Source organism: Schistocerca piceifrons, chromosome 2 (genome assembly GCF_021461385.2).
Source record: "Schistocerca piceifrons isolate TAMUIC-IGC-003096 chromosome 2, iqSchPice1.1, whole genome shotgun sequence".
Lineage (NCBI taxonomy): Eukaryota > Metazoa > Arthropoda > Insecta > Orthoptera > Acrididae > Schistocerca > Schistocerca piceifrons.
This window is the reverse complement of record NC_060139.1, coordinates 709,431,128-709,456,427: the sequence shown is the minus strand read 5'-3', so window position 1 is coordinate 709,456,427 and position 25,300 is coordinate 709,431,128. Positions and strand designations below refer to the sequence as shown.

The 25,300-nt window shown below is 40.2% G+C and overlaps 1 protein-coding gene across 1 annotated transcript in view; it reads right to left on the bottom strand.

Moving 5' to 3' along the window:
- Window positions 1-25,036, bottom strand: part of LOC124775775 (carboxylesterase 5A-like) — a 108,356-nt gene extending 83,320 nt beyond the window's left edge. The window contains exon 1 of the mRNA XM_047250605.1: window positions 24,944-25,036. Within this exon, the coding sequence (XP_047106561.1) occupies window positions 24,944-25,036 (93 nt within the window). The remainder of the gene's footprint in view (window positions 1-24,943) is intronic.
- Between the last annotated feature and the right edge of the window lie 264 nt (window positions 25,037-25,300).

The window sequence follows — 25,300 nt, the reverse complement described above, 5'->3', positions numbered from 1 at the left end:
TGCGGCACGTCTCTACACGATATAAGGCATCTGTACAAGTTTCTTTGGCTCTTCAGTGTAAATTTACATGGGTATAAAGGTAAGTACGAGGAGTAACTATCCGCACTTCAACAACGAGTGCATGTGAGTCGAACAGACCCATTGTTATTGCTATCTCTTACTTTTTCTCGGGGCGATTGTATGCTCTCGTATATTCACTGGAGTCGTCGATTCCATTTCATAACATAATTAACGACTCGGTTGCACAACCCAAGGCTTCCCGCTGTAGTAACATTTTTTATGGGTACCAATCCTAATTTAACGGTGTGTTAAGGAGAACAATGGTTTTCCTGCTTTAATACAGCACTTATGTGTCTTATTTGTTGCAGTCAGCGAAGCTCAATAATGCTATATGCAGTAGAACATAGTTAATAATAATCTTGACAGGATGGATGGCTTACCTGTACACCAGTAGACAAATGAAGCGTGTTGGTAAAACCCATACAGCAGCTGTTCCATAAGTTATGTATTAACTGACACCATACGTAAATACATTGTAAACACCGCCAGTTCACATTTAAAACACATGTAGGTTCGAGGACAGATTCAAACACATGCCTACTCATAACATTGTTCACTTTTGGACTTGCAATTTGACATGTATCTTGATTTTATATTTCATACAACTGGATATCATCCATGTTAAACAGTAAATCCTGTCTTATCGTAAGGTATAAGCCCTTATGCGTGATGTCAGCTGCAAGTGAACATTACACTCCACCTAGGTAACTTTCTAGAACTTCTGATGGAAACTGTTTAGCATTTCTTCGTCATAATCCGCCTCACAACGAAGACTGATGCACTGTCGGACAATATTACTCTATAAAGCGTTGTCTGTGAGCTACTGTGCAATGCAAGTGGTACATAGTACGCACAGTGTAACGCTGTTTTATCAATCCAAAGTATATATAATAGAGCGACGTTGTATCAGTTGTCCTTCCAAGTGAAAATTATCTTTGTAACAGAGAAACCTTGTTAGTTTGTTTTTTAATTATCCTTCTTCCCCTCCTGGACACTGATTAACGTGGTTGCAAGTTCAATGTACTTTGCCACTTTTGTGAATAATAATGTTATATTTAACCTCAACCCATTATTATTTCGGTAACTAAGCAACCTTTTGTTCCACTCATATTAATCCAATAATGGAAGTGCTTTTCGACCATTTTAAATGAGTTCAAGGCGATTTGTTTGTTGCCATGATTAAGGGCCATTAGCACTTTATCGTTAGCTATTCATTTACTAAGTGTGAACTTGCATTTTCACTACGAAGTTCGATATTTTTCTATAAAATGTTTTATGTGTGTGAGAATATTAGCTTCCTTTCGCTGTTACATGTTACCAAGCACAATGATGACCAACATCAAACTTTGGTTTGTATTTTTTAAACTAAAATATTAAAAACACCTTATTAGAACATTTAAGAAAGTAAATTATTTAAAAGGCTCATTGAATTCCAAATATAAAGAATTTGTGTTTCATCAATGTTCAAGTGAATCCTTTTGTTGTGTGCTTTAAAATTAATAAGGACATTAGAAACTAACTTGTAGCTCAGAAGGAAAAACATCAAATGCAAACCAGTTTCCAGGACGCATCCTTTTTGTAACATCGTTAAGTTATATGTATGTGGAAAATTTTGTATTTTGTGAGGGTAAGTTGTGGTACCTCGCGTTCAGGAATCAAAGTAAACCACTGGACAAGGTGAATTGAAAAAATGGAAATGAACTAACAAACCATATACTGCTAAAATCAAGTCAGGGAAACTGGAATATTCCAGTGAAGTTATTTTTTAATACTTTGTTAACTGAAACCATATTGCACTAACCAAGTTACTATGATTGAAACTATGTTATAGTACTGAAAGTAAGCATACAATTGTTTGTGCACCTATCTTTCCATTTTCCAAAATTTTAATGCATATTGATAGATGGTTCATATTGCATGACATATCTCAGATTTCACGTTTAAATTGTGTTAAATAGTCAAGTGGTACATCATATAACTTACAACTAAGTGGCTGAATTGCTGTTTCACATGTGTGATATGGAGCTATGCTGTCAGTTTGTTTGTCCAGACTGTGCACTTCTTGTTGTAAATTCATTCAATGAGTTCATACTGTGTACTTATTATCGTGTTGAAATGCCCTCAGTAAATATAGTAGAATAACGTTAACCATTTGATGTAAGGTAAAAATAGGCCAGGTCGTAAGCATGGAATCTCTTGAACATAGTCATCGCTATTCAAAAGCCGATGGCAGCGAATTTACTTTCCTCACAGAAGTTAATTTGGAAGCACCAGCTATCGAAATGGAACCCCAAGAGAAGGTGCGGAACTAATTTCGCAAACTACTCACATTGTGAATCTGTTTGTGGAATTATGTGTAACATCAGTTACCGCAGATAGTAATACGGACTTCCGTCAAATAAGTACGTATTTACTGGTGAACCACTTAAGTTACTATAGTAGTAATAATGGGAAGTAGGTTATTATAGCGGTATAATAGGATGCAGCCTCAAACTGGGTGATAGAGGCTCTGTACCACCGGCTACTATTAACGTACATGCTTGACTTTAGCAAGTAATGAACGCAAGGGCAGTGCGAGGCACTTTTCAGACTAATGCGAACTCAGTGAGGTAAGGCTACGTTTAGTTGGGATTCTTATTTTACTACAACTACTACTGTTATTATTATTCTACTTGCGTTAACACTTCGGTGTTTGAATTTCGTCTTCTCTTTTCATTGACAGTACTATGTATTACGTTTTCATATTATGCCTTACTGACTAAAAATAAATCATCTACATCCATCTGAACCTTTGGTTGAACTGTACAATCTAAACTGGATAGTTTTAAGGAAAATGGGCCAACAGCTTTGAACGTAGGAGGCTGACTCAACAAAGAGTGCTACAAACAAAATATCGCTACGTTGCCAGTTGTCGCTACTGACGTCTAAGCTCATCTATTGCATGTTTTCCCGTGACATCAGAACCGTTTCTGTACAATTATTGCTGACAAATATTTAAGTTACGCTACGAATAGAAACACTTGCTAGGCTTGTTAACAGACTTACCAACAGGTAACCCAGTCATAGAGAGAGATGGAGTAAACCGGTTAACTCAAGTACTGTGATAAGCTGCATAGCGGACTTGTGTTGCTCTCCTCTTACTGTGACTCTGGGAATCTGTGCGACATTTGGGCACCTGGCAACTTATTTTATATCTTAAGAACATCGCTCACTTGCCGTGGCAACCAGTTCGTAAGTTATCACATTATTATACACCTGTGGAAACTTCCACGGAGTGAAGAAGGTAAAGTTAATAGCAAGTGTGGTGAGCAGACGAGGTGCATCGCCGAATATACGTTTCTAAGGATTAAAAATATAAAATAAAATAACAGATTAAAGCGCTTATGAAGTAATATTTAAATTTCAGTAATTAAGCGACGATATTGATTTTAAGAGTTTTAGAAATAAATTTTTTTTTAATCTTATGGAAACAGATAATTACTACACTAGTTAACAAAAAGGAAATACTTACGAAAATATCAGCACGTATCCGATAAAGATAGACAATAAGCAACTGAACCTTACCCTCTTCAGGGGACCAACCTCTAGTTCGTCGTAAGTGATTTTGGGGAAAACATTGTATATCAGAAACGGATGGTCAAAAGGGAAGTAGACTAGACCCTGGATACTCTCAAATGGAAGCAAGTCTAGTATGACAACTACAGTGTCGTCATAATAGATGGGGAAAAATAGTGGATCGAGGGAGCAGGCGTGGGTCGAGAGACAATGGTGAGTAGTATTCCCGCTTCGACATGCTGGAAAGGAGCTTACTAAAAATACAGCGATGCACCCAAGAAACTGGTACAGGCATTCGGATTCAATTACAACAGGCAAAATACGGCGCTGCGGTCGGCAGCGCCTATATAAGATCACTAGTCTCTGACGCAATTCCTAGATGGGTTACTGCTGCTACAATGGCAGGTTATCAAGATTTCAGTGAGTTTCGACGTTGTGTTACGGTCGGTACAAGAGTGCTGGGATACAGGATCTCCAACGTAGCAAAAAAGTGGGATTCCCCCTTACGACCAGTTCACGAGTGTACAGTGAATAACAGGAATCCGGCAAAACATCAAATCTCCAACATCGCTGCAGCCGGAAAAAGATCCTGCAACAACTGAACCAACGACTACTGAAGAGAATCATTCAATGTGACTGAAACACAGCCCTTCTGCAGGTTGCTGCAGATTTTCATGCTGGCTTATCAACAAATGTCAGCTTGTGAACCATTCAACGAAACATTCGATATGGGCTTTCGGAGCTAAAGGCCCACTCGTGTACCCTTGATGACTGCAGGACACAATGCTTTACACCTCGCCTGAGCCCATCAACACCGACATTGGACAGTTGTTGACTGGAAGCACGTTTCCTAGCAGACGAGTCTAGTTTCAAATTGTATCGAGTGGATGGACGTACCGGTATGGAGACAACTTTACGAAATCAAGGACCCTGAATGTCAGCAGAAGTTTGTTCAAACTGGTGGAGGCTCTGTGTTGGTGTGGGGCTTCTACAGCTGAAACGATATGGGAATCAGTCTAGATACGACTGAGACAGGTGCCATGTACGTAAGCATCCCGTCTGATCACCTGCATCCATTCATGTCCAGTTTGCATTCCGGCGGACTTGTGCAATTCCAGCAGGACAATACGACACACTAATCGTCCAGAATTGTTACAGAGTGGCTCCAGGGACACTCTTCTGAGTGTAAACAATTCCACTGACGACCAAACTCACCACGCATGAACTTTATAGAGCATATCTGGGATGCCATGCAACGTGCTGGATGCCATGCAACGTGCTGTTGAGAAGAGATCTCCATCTCCTGGTACTCTTAGGGATTTATGGACAGCCCTGCATGATTCATAGTGTCAATTCCCTCCAGAACTACTTCAGACATCAGTCGAGTCCTAACCACGTCATGTTGCGGCGAGGCTCTACATGATATTAGGCATGTGTACCAGGTTCTTTGGCACTTCAGTGTAAATTTACGTCGGTATACAGGTAAGTACGACGAGTAATTATTCGCGCTTCAGCGACGAGTCAATGTGAGTCGAACAGACCCGTTGTTATTGCTATCTCTTACTTTTTCTCGGGGCGATTGTATGCTCTCGTATATTCACTGGAGTCGTCGATTCCATTTCATAACATAATTAACGACTCGGTTGCACAACCCAAGGCTTCCCGCGAAGCATTTTCAATTGCTGACAGACTAATCTCACGTTGAAACGATTTATCAATGTATGGGAGCTACCCTTATATTCTTAAATCTGTGTACCAGAACATCAGAGTATTACATTAATGAAACTTGGAAATTGCGCTAAACAATTTGAGACTCTACAGCTATATATGTAGAAAAAGTTTATACGTTCGTAATAAAATGAACTTTTACAATACAAATGTACGAAACGAAATTCTCCCGAGAACGTAGACGAGGCAAGAAGGACAAAAAAGGTAAAAAATTCTTTGGGATACATGGAAAAACAGTAATCACTTTAAGAGTACAATGACCAAAAACATCAGGCTTTCAAGATCGAATTTCAGAATGAGGCCTTCTCCCACCTGGCGCCCTTTTTTGTCGAGTGAAATTTATCTTACCATTAGTTTCACGAAGTAGTTGCGGATTGATCACATGGAAATGGTCTACACCAGGATGAAATTTGCCGCGGAAGCACCAGGTCTTGAGCACTTGTGCACATCTTAGCCAAATATCATCTGCAGACAATCGTAATTACGACATCTTCTAAAGAAGATTGGTGGTTCTATTACACTCGGCAACCGTGTTTTTACCCATGGTGCGCGAATGATTTTCTTAGTTACTTGTGGATACTATACTCGGAAATAAAATCAGTTAATACCCATTAGTCTTAGCTCCCTTGTCACATGCTACTCTCTTCCCATCGGAATAATTTGAAATGCAGTAATTAAACTAGTTGCTATGCCTTAATATTATTGTACTGCAGGTATAATCGCTGAGAAGCAGTCGACTTATGTTTGTGGAATGCATGTCTCTCAGTTCCAACATCCACCTCCAAAAAATGAATAATGATGGAAGTTAACCAACAGTGCGGGGTAATTTGCGCTGAAAGACTTACAACACAGTGTGTTACGTTATTTACAATTTGTAACTTAGTATAGAAAGTACTGGCAAAATTTGTAGGAAGTAAGTGCTTGGCGTTATGATTGTAGAAGTTTATTCCTCAATAAAAAGTCACGTTTCGTTCTGGCAACATCGCAAGTGGTGCTCAGGCAACTGGGCTTATTATATTTCACAGAGGCATTGCTGAAGTCCCGGCCTACTAGCGTGTGGACAACTGCACAAAGGCCATGACATCACCGCTATACAAACTCCGATATCATAGCGTCACTGTCTTGTGAGTGAGAGCCACACTCTCCCCGCCACTCTCCTCTCCAACATCTTGCGCTGCACCCCCCCCCCCACCCCCTCACACTCCCTTTACCACCCAGTGCAGCCACGCCACAGCTAGGCGATTTCATCGTCCTGCCTGCCAATGGCGCGGAAGCTCGGCCACCCCCCCCCCTCCCCTTTCGAGCAATATTAATTTTTATAATTTGACCATGCGTGTACTTCGTCCAGCAAGAAACGCCGCCTGCAACAGCAGCAGTTAACCGGGCAAAGAAGTCTGACAGTGTGTATTTTTTATCTCTTGTTTGTTATTAACAAAGTGAATTTGCTTGAGGACAGTATCTAAAGTTATACTGCTTCCACACAGGTCGGGGAGAGCTATTGTATTTTTACTGACCTACTTTCATAAATTAACAACGTTCTGATATTCCCTTATTTAATATGCTTAAACTTCAGCTTTGTTGTTATGGTTACACCGCAGTTGCAGTGGTGGTAAAGTCACAATTGCTTATAGAATGTAGAGGCAATATGAGAGAGGTGGACGGTGGCCTGCGATCGGTATGATGCACACTATATAACATGGACACCCATCGTGCCTTGGAGTGCCAACAATGTGTACTGAGAGGGGGGTGCGGTGTGGGTCATATGTAGGATGCATGAGCACCTGACGACCGAATGCCGTGAATGTGCGTGGCTGGCCGTGCAAAGAAGAGGAAATAAGTAATAGCCAGACGGAGTTTGCGAGAACTATATATTTGTACGCTACACTGACGGCAAAAAGAAAGTCGCAACACCAACAAGGAGACGAGCGACGTAAACGAAAGTTAGTAGCCACGTTTCTACATCTGAAAGAGGGTACATCATCTATTACAGTTTTGCTCCAGTCGCATGATAGTGGTGCTAGTATCACAACTATGAGAATGCAAATCAGGTTTCCTTGAAATAGACACTGTAACTGTCTTGAGCGTTAGTTACCTACGAATCGACAAGGTTAAGTTGATTTTAGTCAGGAATGCCTTCAAGGTGAAAAAGATGCCATTATCAACACCTCACAAGGTCTTAATTGGAATGTAGCCACTGTATATGATTGCTGGCAGCAGTGGTTACGAGAATGTACAGTATCAAGTACAATGGGCTCCAGGCGGACAAATAACACTGGTGAGATGGAAGACCATCAAGTTCAACTTACGGCTCTCACACATAGTACTGCGAAGGCAGCAGCAGCTTGAGCAGTAATTGGCACCACAGTGACACAATCAACTGTTGTGTTTTCCAATGAAAGCTGGTTCTGCCTCAGTGCCAGTGCCAGTGAACCTGTCTGCATGCTATACACACTGGACCTATATCTGGAGTTATGATCTGTAGTGCAAGTTCATGTGACGCAGGAAGTACTCTTGTGGTTATCCCATGCGCCCTGACTGCAAATTTTATGTCAGTATTGTGATTCGACCTGTCGTGCTGTCATCCTTGAACAGAATCCCAGGGGATGTTTTCCAACAGGATAACGCTCGTCCACACACCGCTCTAGTAACTCCCCCATGCTCTACAGAGTGTCAATGTATTTCCTTGGCCTACTCAATCACCACATCTGTCTCCAATCGAACATGTATGGACCATAAGTGGACGTCAACTCCAGCGTCATCCACAAACAGCAATAACCATACCTGTATTGACCAACCCAGTGGAACAGGCATCGAAGTCCTTCCCAAAGACTGGCATCAGCCACCTGTACATCGCCATGCATGCACTTTTATATGCTTGCATTCAACATTCTGCCAGTTACTCCTCTTATTAAAGTGCCAGCATCTCACATTTGCAACGTCTAATCTTGTACTTACATTGACCTGAGGCCTTGCAATGTTAATCACTGAAATATGTTACCTAGACAAATGTATTTCGGAAACTCCCTTGCTCTGTGTTAGTTATTTTTTGGTGTTACATGAATTTCCAGATGTTGTGTCGCATCAAAGTATCAATTTCCTAACAATTTCCACATCTGGCATCCTATCAAACTACTGGCAAGTCACTTTTTTGTTACCAGATATAGCACACACCTCCCACCTGTGTGGATGCAGGTTGCAGCGAGTCAGCCAGACGCCTCTAGCGTAATGCTCTTGTAATGTATTGAGACAAGCGACAGCAATTTTTTTCATGGTACTAATTATTAGTACCATGACAAAAAATTGCTGTGGTGCGTCCCAGTAAGTGGTACTAATTATTAGTACCATGAAACAAAATTTGCTGTTTCGTGTCGCAATATATTCCAAGAGCATTACGCAAGAGACGCCTGGCTGACTCGCTGCAGCCTGCATCCACACAGGCGCGAGGCGTGTGGCATGTCTGTTTTTATGTGACAACTGGAAACTGGAAGACAAAGTGCTGAGTGGAGAGGTCGAATCAAAGAGAAGGCATCATGTATATGGCCAGTTGCATATCTTGATTTCACAGGCCTTCATTATAAAAGTAATATTATTATTGGAACATATTGCAATTTATTGCACTGTATTAAGTGTCTGACGCTGCAGTTAAGGTTCTGGTGCTGTACAATTTCTGTAGACTGACGATTCTGCCTATAATGTCTATTTATGGGCTGACACACACATCACATTATGTTCATATACTAACGTGCTTACTGTAACACAGACCATATTTCAGACACGCGATAGACATATGGCTCTTGACTGATGAAATATCCAACATATTGATTGGAGGCTTTTTGTAGGAACAGACTCGCTGTGAGTTTAACATACCACTAACCACGTGTAGGGCCGGTTGAACTGTAGTATCTTGCCGCCATTGTGAGATATTTTGCTGGTAGCGTATGAAAAGCATTCTGATTCAGTCACTATACATTTTTATCGTTGTTGGGAAAGAACAACCATCAGATTTCATGCTACCACCACTAGAATGTGATGTTATGGAAATGGCGTGCTTTTATACAGGGTGAGTCACCTAACATTACCGCTGGATATATTTCGTAAACCACATCAAATACTGACGAATCAATTCCACAGACCGAGCGTGAGGAGAGGGGCTAGTATAACTGGTTAATACAAACCATACAAAAATGCACGGAAGTATGTTTTTTAGCACAAACCTACGTTTTTTTAAATGGAACCCCATTAGTTTTGTTCGCACATCTGAACATATAAACAAATACGTAATCACTGCCGTTTGTTGCATTGTAAAATGTTAATTACATCCGGAGATATTGTAACCTAAAGTTGACGCTTGAGTACCACTCCTCCGCTGTTCGATCGTGTGTATCGGAGAGCACCGAATTACGTAGGGATCCAAAGGGAACGGTGATGGACCTTAGGTACAGAAGAGACTGGAACGGCACATTACGTCCACATGCTAACATCTTTTTATTGGTCTTTTTCACTGACGCACATGTACATTACCATGAGGGGTGAGGTACACGTACACTCGTGGCTTCCGTTTTCAATTACGGAGTGGAATAGAGTGTGTCCCGACATGTCAGGCCAATAGATGTTCAATGTGGTGGCCATCATTTGTTGCACACAATTGCAATCCCTGGCGTAATGAATGTCGTACACGCCGCAGTACATCTGGTGTAATGTCGCCGCAGGCTGCCACAATGCGTTGTTTCATATCCTCTGGCGTTGTAGGCACATCACGGTACACATTCTCCTTTAACGTACCACACAGAAAGAAGTCCAGAGGTTATAAGATCAGGAGAACGGGCTGGCCAATTTATGTGTCCTCCACGTCCTATGAAACGCCCGTCGAACATCCTGTCAATGGTCAGCCTAGTGTTAATTGCGGAATGTGCAGGTGCACCATCATGCTGATACCACATACGTCGACGCGTTTCCAGTGGGACGTTTTCGAGCAACGTTGGCAGATCATTCTGTAGAAACGCGATGTATGTTGCAGCTGTTTGGGCACCTGCAATGAGGTGAGGACCAATGAGGTGGTCGCCAATGATTGCGCACCATACATTTACAGTTCACGGTCGCTGTCGCTCTACCTGTCTGAGCCAGCGAGGATTGTCCACGGACCAGTAATGCATGTTCCGTAGATTCACTGCCCCGTGATTTGTGAAACCCGCTTCATCGGTAAACAGGTAGAACTGCAACGCATTCTCTGTTAATGCCCATTGACAGAATTGCCCTCGATGATTAAAGTCATCACCATGTAATTGTTGATGTAGCGACACATGAAACGGGTGAAAGCGGTGACGATGCAGTATGCGCATGACACTACTTTGACTCAGTCCACCGGCTCTCGCAATGTCCGGTGTACTCATGTGTGGGTTCATGGCAACAGCAGCTAACACACCAACTGCACCCGCTTCTCCTGCGACGGACCCATTTGCGTGCTACGACCATACCTGTTGCATACAGTTGGCTGTAGATGTTTTGCAATGTGCGGCACGTTGGATGCTCTCTGTCCGGGTACCGTTCTGCATACACCCTGCAGGCTTCATCTGCATTTCGTCGACACTCGCCATAGGTGAGTATCATCTCCGCCTTTTCGGAGTTCGAATACACCATGGTCACAGTTCCTACAACACTACACTATCACAGACGTCTGGTATTACGGTGTACTACAGTTGGTCTTGAAACGTCCCCTTAGAAAAATTATACAGGACTGTTCTTAACCCTGACACACAATATTTTTAGCGCAACGCAATCTGACTTTCAAAAATCCCTACAAAAGAATGGCCCTGACTAGCATTAACCTATACCTTCCACAAATCACTTACCTCACCAAAAATCATCGTTACTCGAACTACTGCAATTCAGCGAGCGCCACTACTGCCAGCTAAATAAAAGATTCAAACTACGGAATGGACTAACTACTGATAGGCATAGTTAGCAAATGAAAGATTTTGATAGAGAACAAACAATGTATTTACCTTAATATTCATCAAAAGTCATAATATATATAGGAGTTCATAACATCCATTCTTACAAATATCAAAACTCCGCCATTTCTCTCCCCACATCCACCACTGCTGGCGGCTCACCTCCAACTGCGCAACGCTACGCGCTGTTCACATCCAGCTGCCGCTGCCCAACACTACAATGGCAGACAACAATGCAAACTAGCCACAGACTGCACACAGCACAGCCAGTGATTTTCATACAGAGCGCTACGTAACGTTGCCTACAAGAAAACATAAACAGCCTACTTACAGTCTACGTGCGGAGACGAATGCAGAATAACAACAGCAGCAAGCGCTCCATGCGGACACTGCGACAGCTAGAGCAAACCACAACAGTGCACTACAGCCACACTCGTGAACACGGTCGTCATCGTAAACATGTCCCTGCAGATGCTGCTCGCCGACCGTGGCCCGTGTTTGTTACAACAGGCAACTGAACGTCGGAGGTTTCAAGCGTCAACTTTAGGTTACAATATCTCCGGATGTAATTAACATTTTACAACGCAACAAACGGCACTGATTACGTATTTGTTTATATGTTCAGATGTGCTAACAAAACTAACGTGGTTCCATTTAAAAAAACGTACGTTTGTGTTAAAAAACATACTTCCGTGCATTTTTGTATGGTTTGTATTAAACAATTACACTAGCCCCTCTCCTCACGTTCGGTCTGTGGAATCGGTTCGTCAGTATTTGATGTGGTTTACGAAATATATCCAGCGGTAATGTTAGGTGACTCACCCTGTATATCTCTAAATTGGGGTATACAGAGTATATATACAATTTGTGGAAGGAACACAGCTGCAACATATTTTTCGCAGCATTTGGACAGCAAAGAACCTGAAACTTGCTAGCAGATTAAAACTGTGTGTCGGACCGAGACTCGAACTCGGGACCTGTGCTTTTCGTGGGCAAGTGCAAGTAGAGCCCGCGAAAGGCAAAGGTCCCGAGTTCGAGTCTCGGTCCGGCACACAGTTTTAATCTGCCAGCAAGTTTCATATCAGCGTACACTCCACTGCAGAGTGAAAATCTCATTCAGCAAAGAACATGTCGCACTGGTTCAGCGTACACTCCACTGCAGAGTGAAAATCTCATTCAGCAAAGAACATGTCGCATTGGTGTGCATTTGCCATGTGTGTCATATAGACAGCTGATAAACTAAAAGAGCCCACCCACTGCCTGTTGTAATGTAATTCCAACACAATACTAACTGCCAAATCCCACACTTATTGTGTAAATTCGGTGTGTGCTCTAATTTTACTATAATCAAGTGGTGTCTTTGTTAAGCATAGTGTCAAGTGCGTAATCGCTACCACCAAAAATAACATTGATGATAGTAATAAACCTGTTACACATAGTCTTTGAATCTGCAGCAGTGTCCTATTTAGTAACCCCTGTATAACGATTTCTGCCTTCTCTCACCTTTAATAAAGGCTCCAGTAAAAATACATTCAATACATCACGTGCTGGTTTAGAAATGACGAATAAAGACCCAGCCATGCCTGAATCACTGTTTGAAATTTATATAAAGAATTATCAATCCTTATTCCCTGGAAGGTGCTGAAATCGCCCGCATGTGATTCTGTCTTAGTGTTTGTGTAACTGGAAGCCTCACCTATATTACGTCATTGTCCAGTAAGGAAAGCTTAATCTATTTCCAGAAATTTCAATGTCCTTGATCTGCAGTCAGAGATCTTAAAGCATATGTGACCAGCATTTATTTGTATCCACACTTCTTATCTACCACAATGTCCGTCGGTGTAGAGGGCAACTTCGCCGCAGGCTTGACCTCTGATACATTTGTCTCCCTGCTCCTGCCCTCAGTTAGTACCGACTGACCTCTGCTACAGTGTGCCAGTACTAATTAACTAATTAATTTTTATTTTTGCAATTGTACATTGAGGTTTGTACGTTGTGGTGAGAACACCATTAACAGCGCACTTAAAAACTGGTAATTAACATTAAAGTAAGACACTGTGACATCGCAATATGTAGACATATTCTGCAAAATGAAGGCTAATATTAAATTATGATACTTCGACATTACTGTGTGTGTATGTAAGGCAATAATAAATTCTGAAAAATAATGTAAAGTAATGATAGTGCTCCAGGCAGTTTATATATGACGTTGACCGATGGACACATTGTGTTGTTTGCGTTCATACTTTGAATTTGTAGAATATTTGTCGCTTAGGCAGCATAAATCTACACTAAGCACTTTTGCTATTCTCAGCCAAATCTGAGAAACACAAACACAGATATCCGCTTAGTCACTGAACATGATCTGACTAATCACTTTCACAAGCTCCGACTTCTTTGGACATGTCAAGATGGTGGGACAAGAAATTATATACTTGTGAAACGTAGCATCGCTGTAGTAACAATTTTTGTGGGTACTAATACTACTTTAACGGTGGATTAAGGAGAAAAATGGTTTTCCTGTTTTAATACAGCACTTCTGTGTCTTATTTGTTGCAGTCAGCGAAGCTCAATAATGCTATATGCAGTAGAACATAGTTAATAATAATCTTGACAGGATGGATGGCTTACCTGTACCCAAGTAACTATGATTGAAACTATGTTATAGTACTGATACGTGATAGCAGAAGGTCTGACCTTGTCGTCAGTTCTTTTACAAGAAACATTATTAAAACACAGGCAATTACAGGTTTTTTCGCCAGACAGAGACAACATAGCCTGTAGTTTCCATAAAGCCCTGCAAGGGAGTATTGCCTAAAGTATGTATTGATTTACAGAATATAAAATCCACTGCAGCGTACATAGAACGAAATGCGGCACTATGGGCAGTCGACATCGCGGAGTGTTGTAAATCGTACGGACAATTCGAAAGGGCTTTCTGGTCAAAATACTGGTCATCGAAAGGATATTTTAAACCTTCAATAGACATTAGTAAAATGGGCAGTTTGTGTAAAAATTTTGAACGATATCCAAAGAAAACAAAAAAAATGTCTTGGGACGAGCCAAACTCGTAGTGAGGTGTGTCAATAATTCTTAAAGCTAAGCTACCTCTTGACGTTAGTAAAAAGCTAGTGCATATCACGGAAACTAATTTCGAACTTTTATATGAAATTTAGATTGTGTTGAATTGATACTTGAAGACTCGAACGTAAGGGCAATGATATCAGCCAGCCTGCTCAATCAGGTAGCTGTCACAACAGAAATAATGACCGTTGTGTAAGCTGTGTAAGCTGTGTGCTGCCACTGGTAGAAACCTTGATAGGTGTCCACAAAACGACCACAGTTCATCCTACTTTGATAATCGGAGGCGACAGAACACCAGATACTATCCTGGGTACCATCACAACCAACCGAACATTAATTTATGAAATTCCACACAACCATATGTGACTATAGTTAACCATGATAATCTAATAACATAATATTGTACAAACAAATGAAATAGGTACGCACAAAACCCAGGAGTAGAGTAGTTGAAGCGGGATAGTGTGGTCAACCAGTCATGTCGAAATCGCAAACTAAGTGCAATCTCATTTCACCCTCAATAGTTGGTTCCAGGCCAGAGAAGGGAGAACAAAAATGAACTAATCAACTTGTTGTGGTATAATGATGGTGTGGATAGCAGAGAATAGTTATATGCTGATCCTACTATGTATAAGGGACAGTATGGAGACTTAGTTCCAGCTGCAGTTAATTCTGTGGTAGGAAACATTCCAGGTAATGCTGTTATATACTGGAGCTACTTTGAATGCCATTTCCATTGATTTATTTTAAAAAATTAATGAGATTTCCAAAATACCAACCTTGGTAATTCAAAATTGACAAATTATAGATGCTATTCATAACAAGTCAGAAAATGTCAGGGTGCAAGCATAAGTTAATGTAAATGTACGAATCGAGGTTTTGTTACACATTTTTATAGCAAAAAGCTTAAAGATGAAATGCATTCCCAGCGTTGAATTTTTACATGAAAAGACCGCTAAAATTGACTTCTCTTGTAGCAAATGTGGAGAATTTTAGCTAGATTTGATAAGAACAGAGGCCAAGCATGGTAAGTTATGTCAAAAGTTAAAAGAAATGGCTATTGGAACGTATGTGCTGATATTAGCACTCCTTCATCTCATTCAGTAGTGATGAATCATAATCATTATAATGATAAGCCACCTAATGAGGCTCATATCAAAGAGGAGGTTTCTCAATCTTTGTATCTTAACTTAAATCATCAAGCAGAACTAATTGATTTACTATCAAAGTACACAGATGTATTAGCTGAAAAACCAGTAATATTCAGAGTATATGTATATCAATGGAGATATTTCCTCACTTAACTTATTGTTGTACCATTTACGCTGACCTGTGGTCGAAAAGAGGGGCAGTCACAAAATAAACCCCAAGGTGTGCTGTGGAACATGACTGAATTGTCATTGTCACCACATATTAGTCTCTTACTGGTAGCAGCCAGGCCCAGCAGCAGTGTTCATCTTGTGCTCAATACCTGAGCAAGCAATGAAATCATCATTACTGTTCACACAAGATCATAAAACCTAGATGCATAGAAACAGCTGTTCTGTGAAGTGAAATTTCTAACTAGCACTAATTTTAAGGCCTCCTATTGGCTGATTCCATTTGGGTTACATATAAGTGTAAATGCTTCCACAAAAGTCCTAGGCACAGTCCTAGGACCCAAACTAATACACAAGGTTACTCTATATGTTTATGAATTGCGTATATTAATATCTTCATGGGAAGAGCTACTTAATTTAATAGAGAAAGGACTGAAAAATATTTCTGGAGGCAAGAGTAACTGCAGTTACCCAGAAATCAAAATTTGACAAAGACAGAATTAAATTTATAGGTCTTGTAATCTCATCGACAAGATACTATGAGGTCATGAGAACATGAGTCAATAAAGGATTATCATCCATCTAGTACAATAAAGAACAACTTCATGCATTTCTGGCTCATTTTTTGGCGATTGGTGCCAAGTACGTTATTATACAGTAAAGCACTTTTAAGGTTGTTGAGGAAGAACCCTCCTTGGTTTTGTGGAATTCATTGCCAAGTAGACTTTGACACTATGGTTCAAATGGCTCTGAGCACTATGGGACTTAGCATCTGAGGTCATCAGCCCCTAGAACTTGGAACTAATTAAACCTAACTAACCTAAGGACATCACACACATCCATGCCTGAGGCATGATTCGAACCAGCAACTGTAGCAGTCACGCGGTTCCAGACTGAAGCGCCTAGAACCGCTCGGCCACCAAGACCACATTTGATACTATGAAACATGCTTCAGTAACTTCTAAAATCTTACATCGTCCAGATATGTATAAAAACTTGTGCACTGGAATAGAGAGTTCATGTAGAGGTTTAGGCTTTTCTCTGTTCAAAATTGATGAAACTGGCAGAAAATCAATAGGATTTTCTAACCACACTCTAGCTGAATGCAAAAGGCAGTACTCTGGCACTAAGCTGGAAGCTTCTACAGTAGTATGGGCATTTAAGAAATTTCATTACTATGTCTATGGTAACCATGTTAAAATGTTCTGCAACCATCGATCTCTGAGCCCTCTCTTAAGTTGAAAATCAGTGCATGCACTCCTCACACATTGCTCTCCATCATTATAAAACTACGAAATAATTCATATTAATGGAAAAGACAACATACTTGCAGATGCCATATCTTGCCTTCGTTAAGGACTACCTGAATAATCTGAATTAACTGAGCAAACATCAGATTTCTAAGTTCTACTGATAAGACCTTACTTTATTACTTAAGTATCTGCAGAAGTATGGAAACCATACAGGATTATAATTGGAGACAGCGTAATGTTAAACAGTTGTTGTTGCAAAGCCCTTCTGATAAACTATTACAGCATTACAATACATGTAAAGGTCTTGTTATATAGTCATAACGCACAATCCGATACCTGGTGTGTATGTATTCCTTTCGCTTTTTCAAACTAATCTGCATTGCCCCATTTAGGTATTACAAAATATTCAAGTAAATTTGGTCTCCTTTGGTATATTCTAAAGATGCAATGACATGTAAACCAACTTTTGAGAACTTGTGTAATTTGTCAGAAAGCCAAACCATTAAATACATTCTGTCACTTAGTCCTACCAATCAGAATACTACACATTGACCCCCTCAGACGACATTGGCTCCATATCTTAAGCCCATGGTGGAGTGAAGTATTTAGTAGCATTATATGACATCTGCTCAAAATGTATCAGATTATATACAAGAGAAACAGTCACAACAGTCAATGTGATCAAGAGAATCGCCAGTGACTACCTACTGAGTCTTGGTAAGCCTAATACTATGTTCTCAGTTAGTGCATCTAAGTCACTAGTGCAAACAGAAAGTCATTCTGTAATGAAGAACAAATTAAACATATTTTTATCACAAAATTTCACCCAGAGAATTTAACATATTTATTCACACCTATGCTCCTGATCATAGCACTAAGTGGGTTGAATACATAGGACGTTTCTAACAGACAATAACTGATCTACCACATCTTTCTACCTCAGATACACCAGTTCAAATCATGTTTACAGAGAAAGAAAGAAATGAATGTATAAATCCACTTTCTAGTATTTCGAGAAATGAGGGCTGGGAAGAAAACATACAGAAACTATGGTTTCACTAACAGAAAATGCTGATCTGAGAGAGATTTACATTGATACAAGGCTGACCGAAACGAAAACATTCCAGACAGGTGAAAAAACACTTATAAGGACACATCCAAAAATTGGAAGTGGGACTCCTGTGTTATGGACCATCTGAGATAGTTAGAATACCAAATAAAGGGAGTTACTGGCTTTCCCTGAATCAAATTACGTTAAAGGATTATACCTTCACTAACAAAGATTTGGAAAAGTACATACAATGATGATAAATGTTTCTATATTTTTTACATTTGTTAAGTGAATAAGTGAGTTTTATGGTATACTACAATTATCTATTTGAAACACCTGAATAATGATCTAACTGCACTAGTTTAAATTAGAATTCCAGTATGTATGTAATGTAAGATAATCAGTTGATCTATATTCAGGTATATTGCACATAATATACAGTCACAATTGATTAGTACACAATACAAGTGTGAAAATCACTTGACCAATCAGAAGACTAATGAGCAATTTAAAGTAATACTAAATAGAAACAAATGAAATTAATAGAGCATCGAAATTTAGGTGGTAAAAAGTGGATTTTAGACGCCTAAAACAGTCTGCTTCACTGCCTCATTTAGGCTATATATAACCTAAAATAGGTCCTAAAATGTATTATGCAGATAATGGAACATAATATAAAATACATAGTGTTAGTATATGAACATATCATCATTCGCTAACAACAAGGAAAAAGAAAATGTGCCAAATTGCACAACACAGCAAGAATTACACTGCTTTAGTGCTGAAACTGATCCCAGACCGCTTTATTTTTCCCACGATATAAGTACACAATAAAACACATCTAACTATGTGTTGAAATATGCTCAGTCCGGAACCGCGCGACTGCTACGGTCGCAGGTTCGAATCCTGCCTCGGGCATGGATGTGTGTGATGTCCTTAGGTTAGTTAGGTTTAAGTAGTTCTATGTTCTAGGGGACTGATGACCACAGCTGTTAAGTCCCATAGTGCTCAGAACCATTTTTTTGTTGAAATATGTCTCATATTTAATTTAATAAATGCTGGATAAACTACTGGTTTCAAAAATTCAGAACATGGTTGGCTTCACATAACCAAAATCTTTTTGGGTATTCTCACAACGTTCTACATCATCGGATGCGACAGCCGTATACTTCGATTTCGGCACATGTGGGACAGGAATGCTGCAATCAGAGAAGTTGGCTTGTCTGCTAAGTATGTATGTTGCTGTGCACTAGTCGTTCAGACAGGAATACTTCTGTAAAACTTTTTATATGTTTCCCTGTGTTTTTCTTCCACTTCACTTTGCACTTCATTACTTTTCCTTCTGACCCCCTCCAATAAAGAAATGTTCTCGTAGATAGGTCTCCTTGACGCTTATAATTCAGAAAAGATTCTTGACATAAATGTGTAGTTGGCTGTAACACAAGCAAAGTCGTATTGGATTGAGGGATCTTTCATTACCTTCGAGTTGAAGTTACATAGGCTCAGTTACCTTCTTGAACGTTGTAAGATGCTAGCTGTAGAACTACGCTGCTGCTAACGAAGAGCCCCACCAGATAACAACTGGTTTGGGTGACAAAGCGACGTCTGGAAGTTATTCCCTGAATGCCTGGATGCTTGATTGTGCCTTAACAAAAGTTTTCTTTCGTGTGGATATAAATTTATTTACTTATCGAGTTCTAGCCTTACTTGCTCTGCCATACGGTTGACGCTATGTACTACACATGTTACAATGTAGCATATAAAAGAGAAGAACACTTGAACCACTCGAAATGCTGTAACCATGTGGGCGGTGGCATCAGTGAAGGTCAGAAGCACCTTGTTATCATTTGTACCATTTGGATGTAGCAACCATTGATAACAAAGTGTGCAGTCGTGTGCTGTCTGGTCTTTTGGAGTTGTTTTGAAGAAATCAAGTAAGCCATGGATGGTGCATCTGGGTCCAACTTGCCAACAACCAGACATGCAGTGTACCGGCCAAGACTGTCAGTAGTGTCAGCAACAGAAATCCCTACGCAAGGTTCTCCAATATCTGTGCATTCTGTGCAGTGCGTCAGTGTAAGATGAATGCACATAATTTTTATGTAACGTTGACTCTGCTGGAACAGACTGATTGGCATTACCTCTCAAGAAAACATTTGAAAATGGTATTTATTTTTTTTGTTTTCTAAAAGCGATGGTTGCTGCCATTAGACTATGACACAAATCATCGAAGGATCGGTTCTTTTTGTGGATTCTCCAGGTGTCCTCCTTAAAAGCATTTGTTTCAAGTTTGTTTACCATTCTTCATTTACCTTACGTAACGCTCCATCTGCTGCTTAGTTAAATGGCACTTTTTATCGCTGGAAACTTAATACAAGAAAGATAGGTAACGTTATGATGAAGTGGGTATAAAAAGTATTTGGTTTTATTAAGGGTATTTAACTGCAGCAAAATAAAATAAATATACAATACATTTTAGCGAATTTAGCTTTCATCGCCTCCTGTGACTGAGTAGATTTTTGTTACAACTCAAAACTTTTAAGAAATCGAAACCTGGTGCATTATTAAAAAAAAAATTGTGCTTTGTGCTATAGGTATGACATTTTTTCCTTGTTCACTTTCCTTTTATATCAAAGTTGAGCTAAGCAGCTTAAAATTCGTTATAAAAGTAAAACCTTAGTCTGTTTTAATTTTAAACAATATTTACAAAATAACGTGCTTCACGAATACTGTGGGGTCGAAAGACGTGAAAAGAAATTCGCAATTCCCAAATGGCAGAAGAAACTAAAAACAATGCTTGGCATTACGTAATTTTTCTATCTGTTGTATAGCGCGGAAAATTTGGCAACCACAGTATTATAGGACTAGACTCTGAAGTAGCTGGTTTCCGCATTTTCTTTTGTTGAACTATACGCTATCATGGACCTTGTGTAAAGGTGATAGTGCTTGAGTTCAGTAAGGCGAACGACTGCGACAATCCTGCGATCGATATTAGCAAACAAATATTGATAGCAAGTCTACAGTGAAAAGAAGTGAACTCTGATTTTACTCTTAACTTATTTTGATTTGTAATGCAATGTATTTCCTTAAACCCTCTAATGGAAAAGGCTTGAAATGGTCAATTGGCCATTGGGGACAACGGTGTCTATGGCTGTGCAGACGATTTGTTTTCTAGCTCTCGACGGAGTAACGTGAATTTTTCGAGAATGTTATTTAAAAGCATTGTTTTTCTAAAGAAACCTTAAAACAATTATGTCACTGTAAAAATGTGGCATTTATAACATGAAGATGCCGAGGAAACTACTGCTTCTCCTGTTTTTACGGAGAAAATCGCCCTTGCGTGTATAAATCATCAAATGTAAGACAATGAAAATGTCCAGCTTTATATACAGATTTGTCGTGTGTGTTTTACAACCAGGTCCTGGTAATTAATTTTTTGTTACAAAGATTCTTTTCCTTTGCTTTTCATGTCTTTTATGAAAATATCGACCGATACAGTATATTCTGCATTATTTAGGCTTTTTTTAATGCAAACAACGTCAGAACGGAAAATAGAAACAGAGATCCTGTGACACAACTCGACCACACAATACTCAGATTACCGTTCCCTACTCTTTGCGCTGAACCATCCGCCACGTGGAAGCTACACTAACATAAATGGCCAGTGTCTCGCTTGATCCCTGCTTATCTGGAGCTCCCCCTACAGACACTTTCACTTTAGAACAAGCCACTCATGTACCATAAATTTTGACGAAATTGGTGCTGATAAATAGTTGGGGTTCCCTTACTGGCTGAGGGTAGGTGCAGGGACATGCAAGTTCCAGCGGTCAAACAAGCAGCTAAACACCTAATTGGGTGTTAAGTGTTATAGAATAGCAGTGTGCATAAAAATAGATGTTAGACTCTAATGCTTACACATCTCTAATTCTGGATCATGGACACTATGTTGGAAATAGATTACTTTTTGCTTTACTGTGCAGTGATTTAATGTAGCTGGTCTTCCAGTTACAAAAATGCCAAAACAGACTCATATGGGGTGGAAACCAGCATCATCCTGCCAATTAGGACTGATGTCTTCTTACACAACGAACTGCCAAACAGCGAAACTGACATGGTTTTTTCTCTATTCGTCATTTCTAAATCAGCATGTGACATGTTTAATGTATTTTTAATGGATCATTTATTAGTTGCCGAAAGGGGTGGAAATCGATTTTGTCAGTTAAGTTACTGTGGTTCGACACTGCTGTAGAATCAAGAACATGTGTAACATTATTATTATTATTATTATTATTATTATTATTATTACTAGAAGTATTAGTGATTATGCACTCACAACTATACGTGAAACACCTTACCACTTTCCCACGCTAAAATGAGCACATAAGGTTCTACGCAGTATTTGTTTTAGTAGTTAATATTGTGTTCTATTGGCATTGCAATGAGAAGTGGGTGTGCTATTTTATTTTACTGACTGTCTGTATGGCATACTTGGCAGGTGGAGCAGACTTGACGTGTTCGTTGGTGGACGGACGCTGAAATACCGCGAAAAATATGTTGCAGCTTCGTCCCTTCTACAAACTATACGTCCATGTTATATCTATGATATCTGATGGCTGGCTGCTTTCCTAGAAACAATTACTACAGCGAAAAGAAAAAGAAAATTGCCGCGTCGTCTCTTCATACATCGCGAGTGCATTGTGCAGGCGCTGGTTGGTTAACTCCCGACGGCCAACGTCTCCGCTGGTGACTGTAGGTGCAAACTTTGTGTATGTGTGTGTGTGTGTGTGTGTGTGTGTGTGCCTGTGTCGATCTCAAATAGAAAAACTGAGTGCTGAGTGCAGCACTGGCCAACTGCATCGACATGTCGTGTGACACTTCCAGAGCAGAGATAGGGTGTGGCGTGTATTAGTTGTCGAGTGTCTTAATTTTACAGAGCAGGGTGATAAAGTTATTATAATTGGAACATAATGCAACAGTTTCTCCGCTGCTTCGTTAATAGCTTTGCAAACCAATGACATAAATTAATTGCTCTTTATTATTTGCCGCAAGCTGCCAATTAGAGGTCTGTTGCTGCACAGTTCTCTCTTTCTCTCCTGTAGTTAGAATTTCTGTACATCACCGATCCTGACATCTATTGGAGGCTGACACGCTGATCTGACGGTTTTCATGTGGAAAAATGCTTGCTGTAACATGGGCCGTGTTCCAGACATTCCACAGACAATTGGATTTTTACTGGTTGAAAAGTCTAAAATATTTGTTGGAGGCTTTTCATAACCGAAAGATCCCCAGGGGTTTTATGTACTATTTATCATGTGAAGGGAGGATTTCAATCGCAGTTATTCATAGCAATAATTTTCAAATACTTATTGCACTTGGCACAGCACTTTGCATGCATATCGAAAGGTTTCCAATCCGAGCAATCGATTTTAGTTCTCATATAAATGTTCTGATTCTGCCAGCTCATATGACTTCTGTATCATTAAATTGGAAACAGAAATCTCTGCATCAAGATTCGTATCGGCCTGAGGTGGTTTCTGATATGCATCTTCAAGGCTAGTGATATCTCTGATAGCATGCAGTGTAGCTGGCAAGTTGGGGAGACACGCAGAGGAATGCGGTGACTTGCGAAATACATCCAGTATAGAGCTGGATGACTATCCACTTGGCATCTTAGTGCGATAGTCTCACGCTCTATGTTAATATATAGTCATGTATTAAAATGTGGTGCTGTCAAATGTATGGATGTAGGATGTGGATTACTCCAGAATCCTGAGACAAGAAAAGATATTTTTCTTATCCATGTCGGGGTCCTCTACATTTGATAGCTCAGCTAGTAATTTTGACTAGTGGGGTGGTCTTGATGTCGACGACATGCATCCTTGTATGTATTGTGGGTGTCACCTGATCTTGGGAATTTCACTGCAATTAGACGAAACTTCTTTTTGCTATACGTATTGCTTCATTTTACAAGGGTGTAAAAGACAGGTGGTGGTCATGCACTGTAATGCTTATTGACAACACATCGACTCAATGGTGGACAGTAAAATGTTTACTTTCTGTACAGTGGAGGCATTTCCTCTAATCGTGTTAAATGCAGATATGCAATCACTCAGAAAGGTGGCGTGTAATATTAACACAAGGCAGCTAATTGTACCAATATTTTTGTGCCTACAAGCCATTTTCTATGGCTTATCACAGTTGACAAGGGCAACATGTGGAGATACCAACGTCATTTTCGATGCGCCTGCAGTGGTGTAGTACAACATCTCATTCCTTGTTTACGTTGGGTAAATTCTGTAGTGTTGAGTCGAGAAGCTTAACACACAATTATGGAGCCACTATATAGTATGAGACGTGACACAACTGTGTCTGGATTTCCTCGTTAAATAATTACAGCCGTAGAGCGGTAGCTAACGCGTTGTGGCACAGTTTCTGGTTTGCATGCACTCCGTTAGACAGAATATTCATCCTGTCAAGCTGGGGCGTGCAAAAATACCCAGTCAACACTTTTAGCAATCACTGACTCGACAGAAATACATGTGTGAAAGGACAGCAAACATGCAAGCTGTGTGATAGAAATATTATGTCGAACAAATACCCTACCATACACACTCGGTAACCCACAGTCGCAACTCACGTAGTTCTGAATCTTTGAGAGCATGCCACATTGTGATTAGCTCTTTCTTGAGCGCTTTTGGCCGAAGACCTATACTTAACTTCAGGCCGCTTATAATTTACATTGCACGAATCATTTTTCTGCAATAAGGGAGATATACTTCACTACATGTTCTAGTTCATATACCAGGAATTCTGACATCACCACCTCAGGTGCTCAGGCATTTGGGCTGGTTATATTCCGCTCAAGCGTTCATGGACTTCTGACATCAATGTGTCCAGACTATTGCACCAAGGCCATGACATCATTGCTCCAGAAAGTCTGACATGGTTGCGTCGCTGTCCTATGAAGGCATCCCAATCCAGCGCACCACGCCCACGCCACCACTCTGCCCACACCTCGCCGCCGCTCGTCGACATCATCGTTCTGTCTGCCAGTGAAGTGCAAACTAGAGCCCTCCAATCCTTCGAGCTACATTAGTTTCTATAATTGTGTGTGCCTCAACATTTTCCCGTCTGTACTTTGTCCAGCATGTAATGCTGCCAGCAGCAGCAGTCAGCCGGGCAGAAGAAATCAGACAGTGAGAATTAGCCACTTCTTTTGTTTTCTTTTGTTATTAAAAGACTCACTTTGCAGTGGCTAACATTATACTGTTCCCATTTATATCTTCCAGAACTATTGCA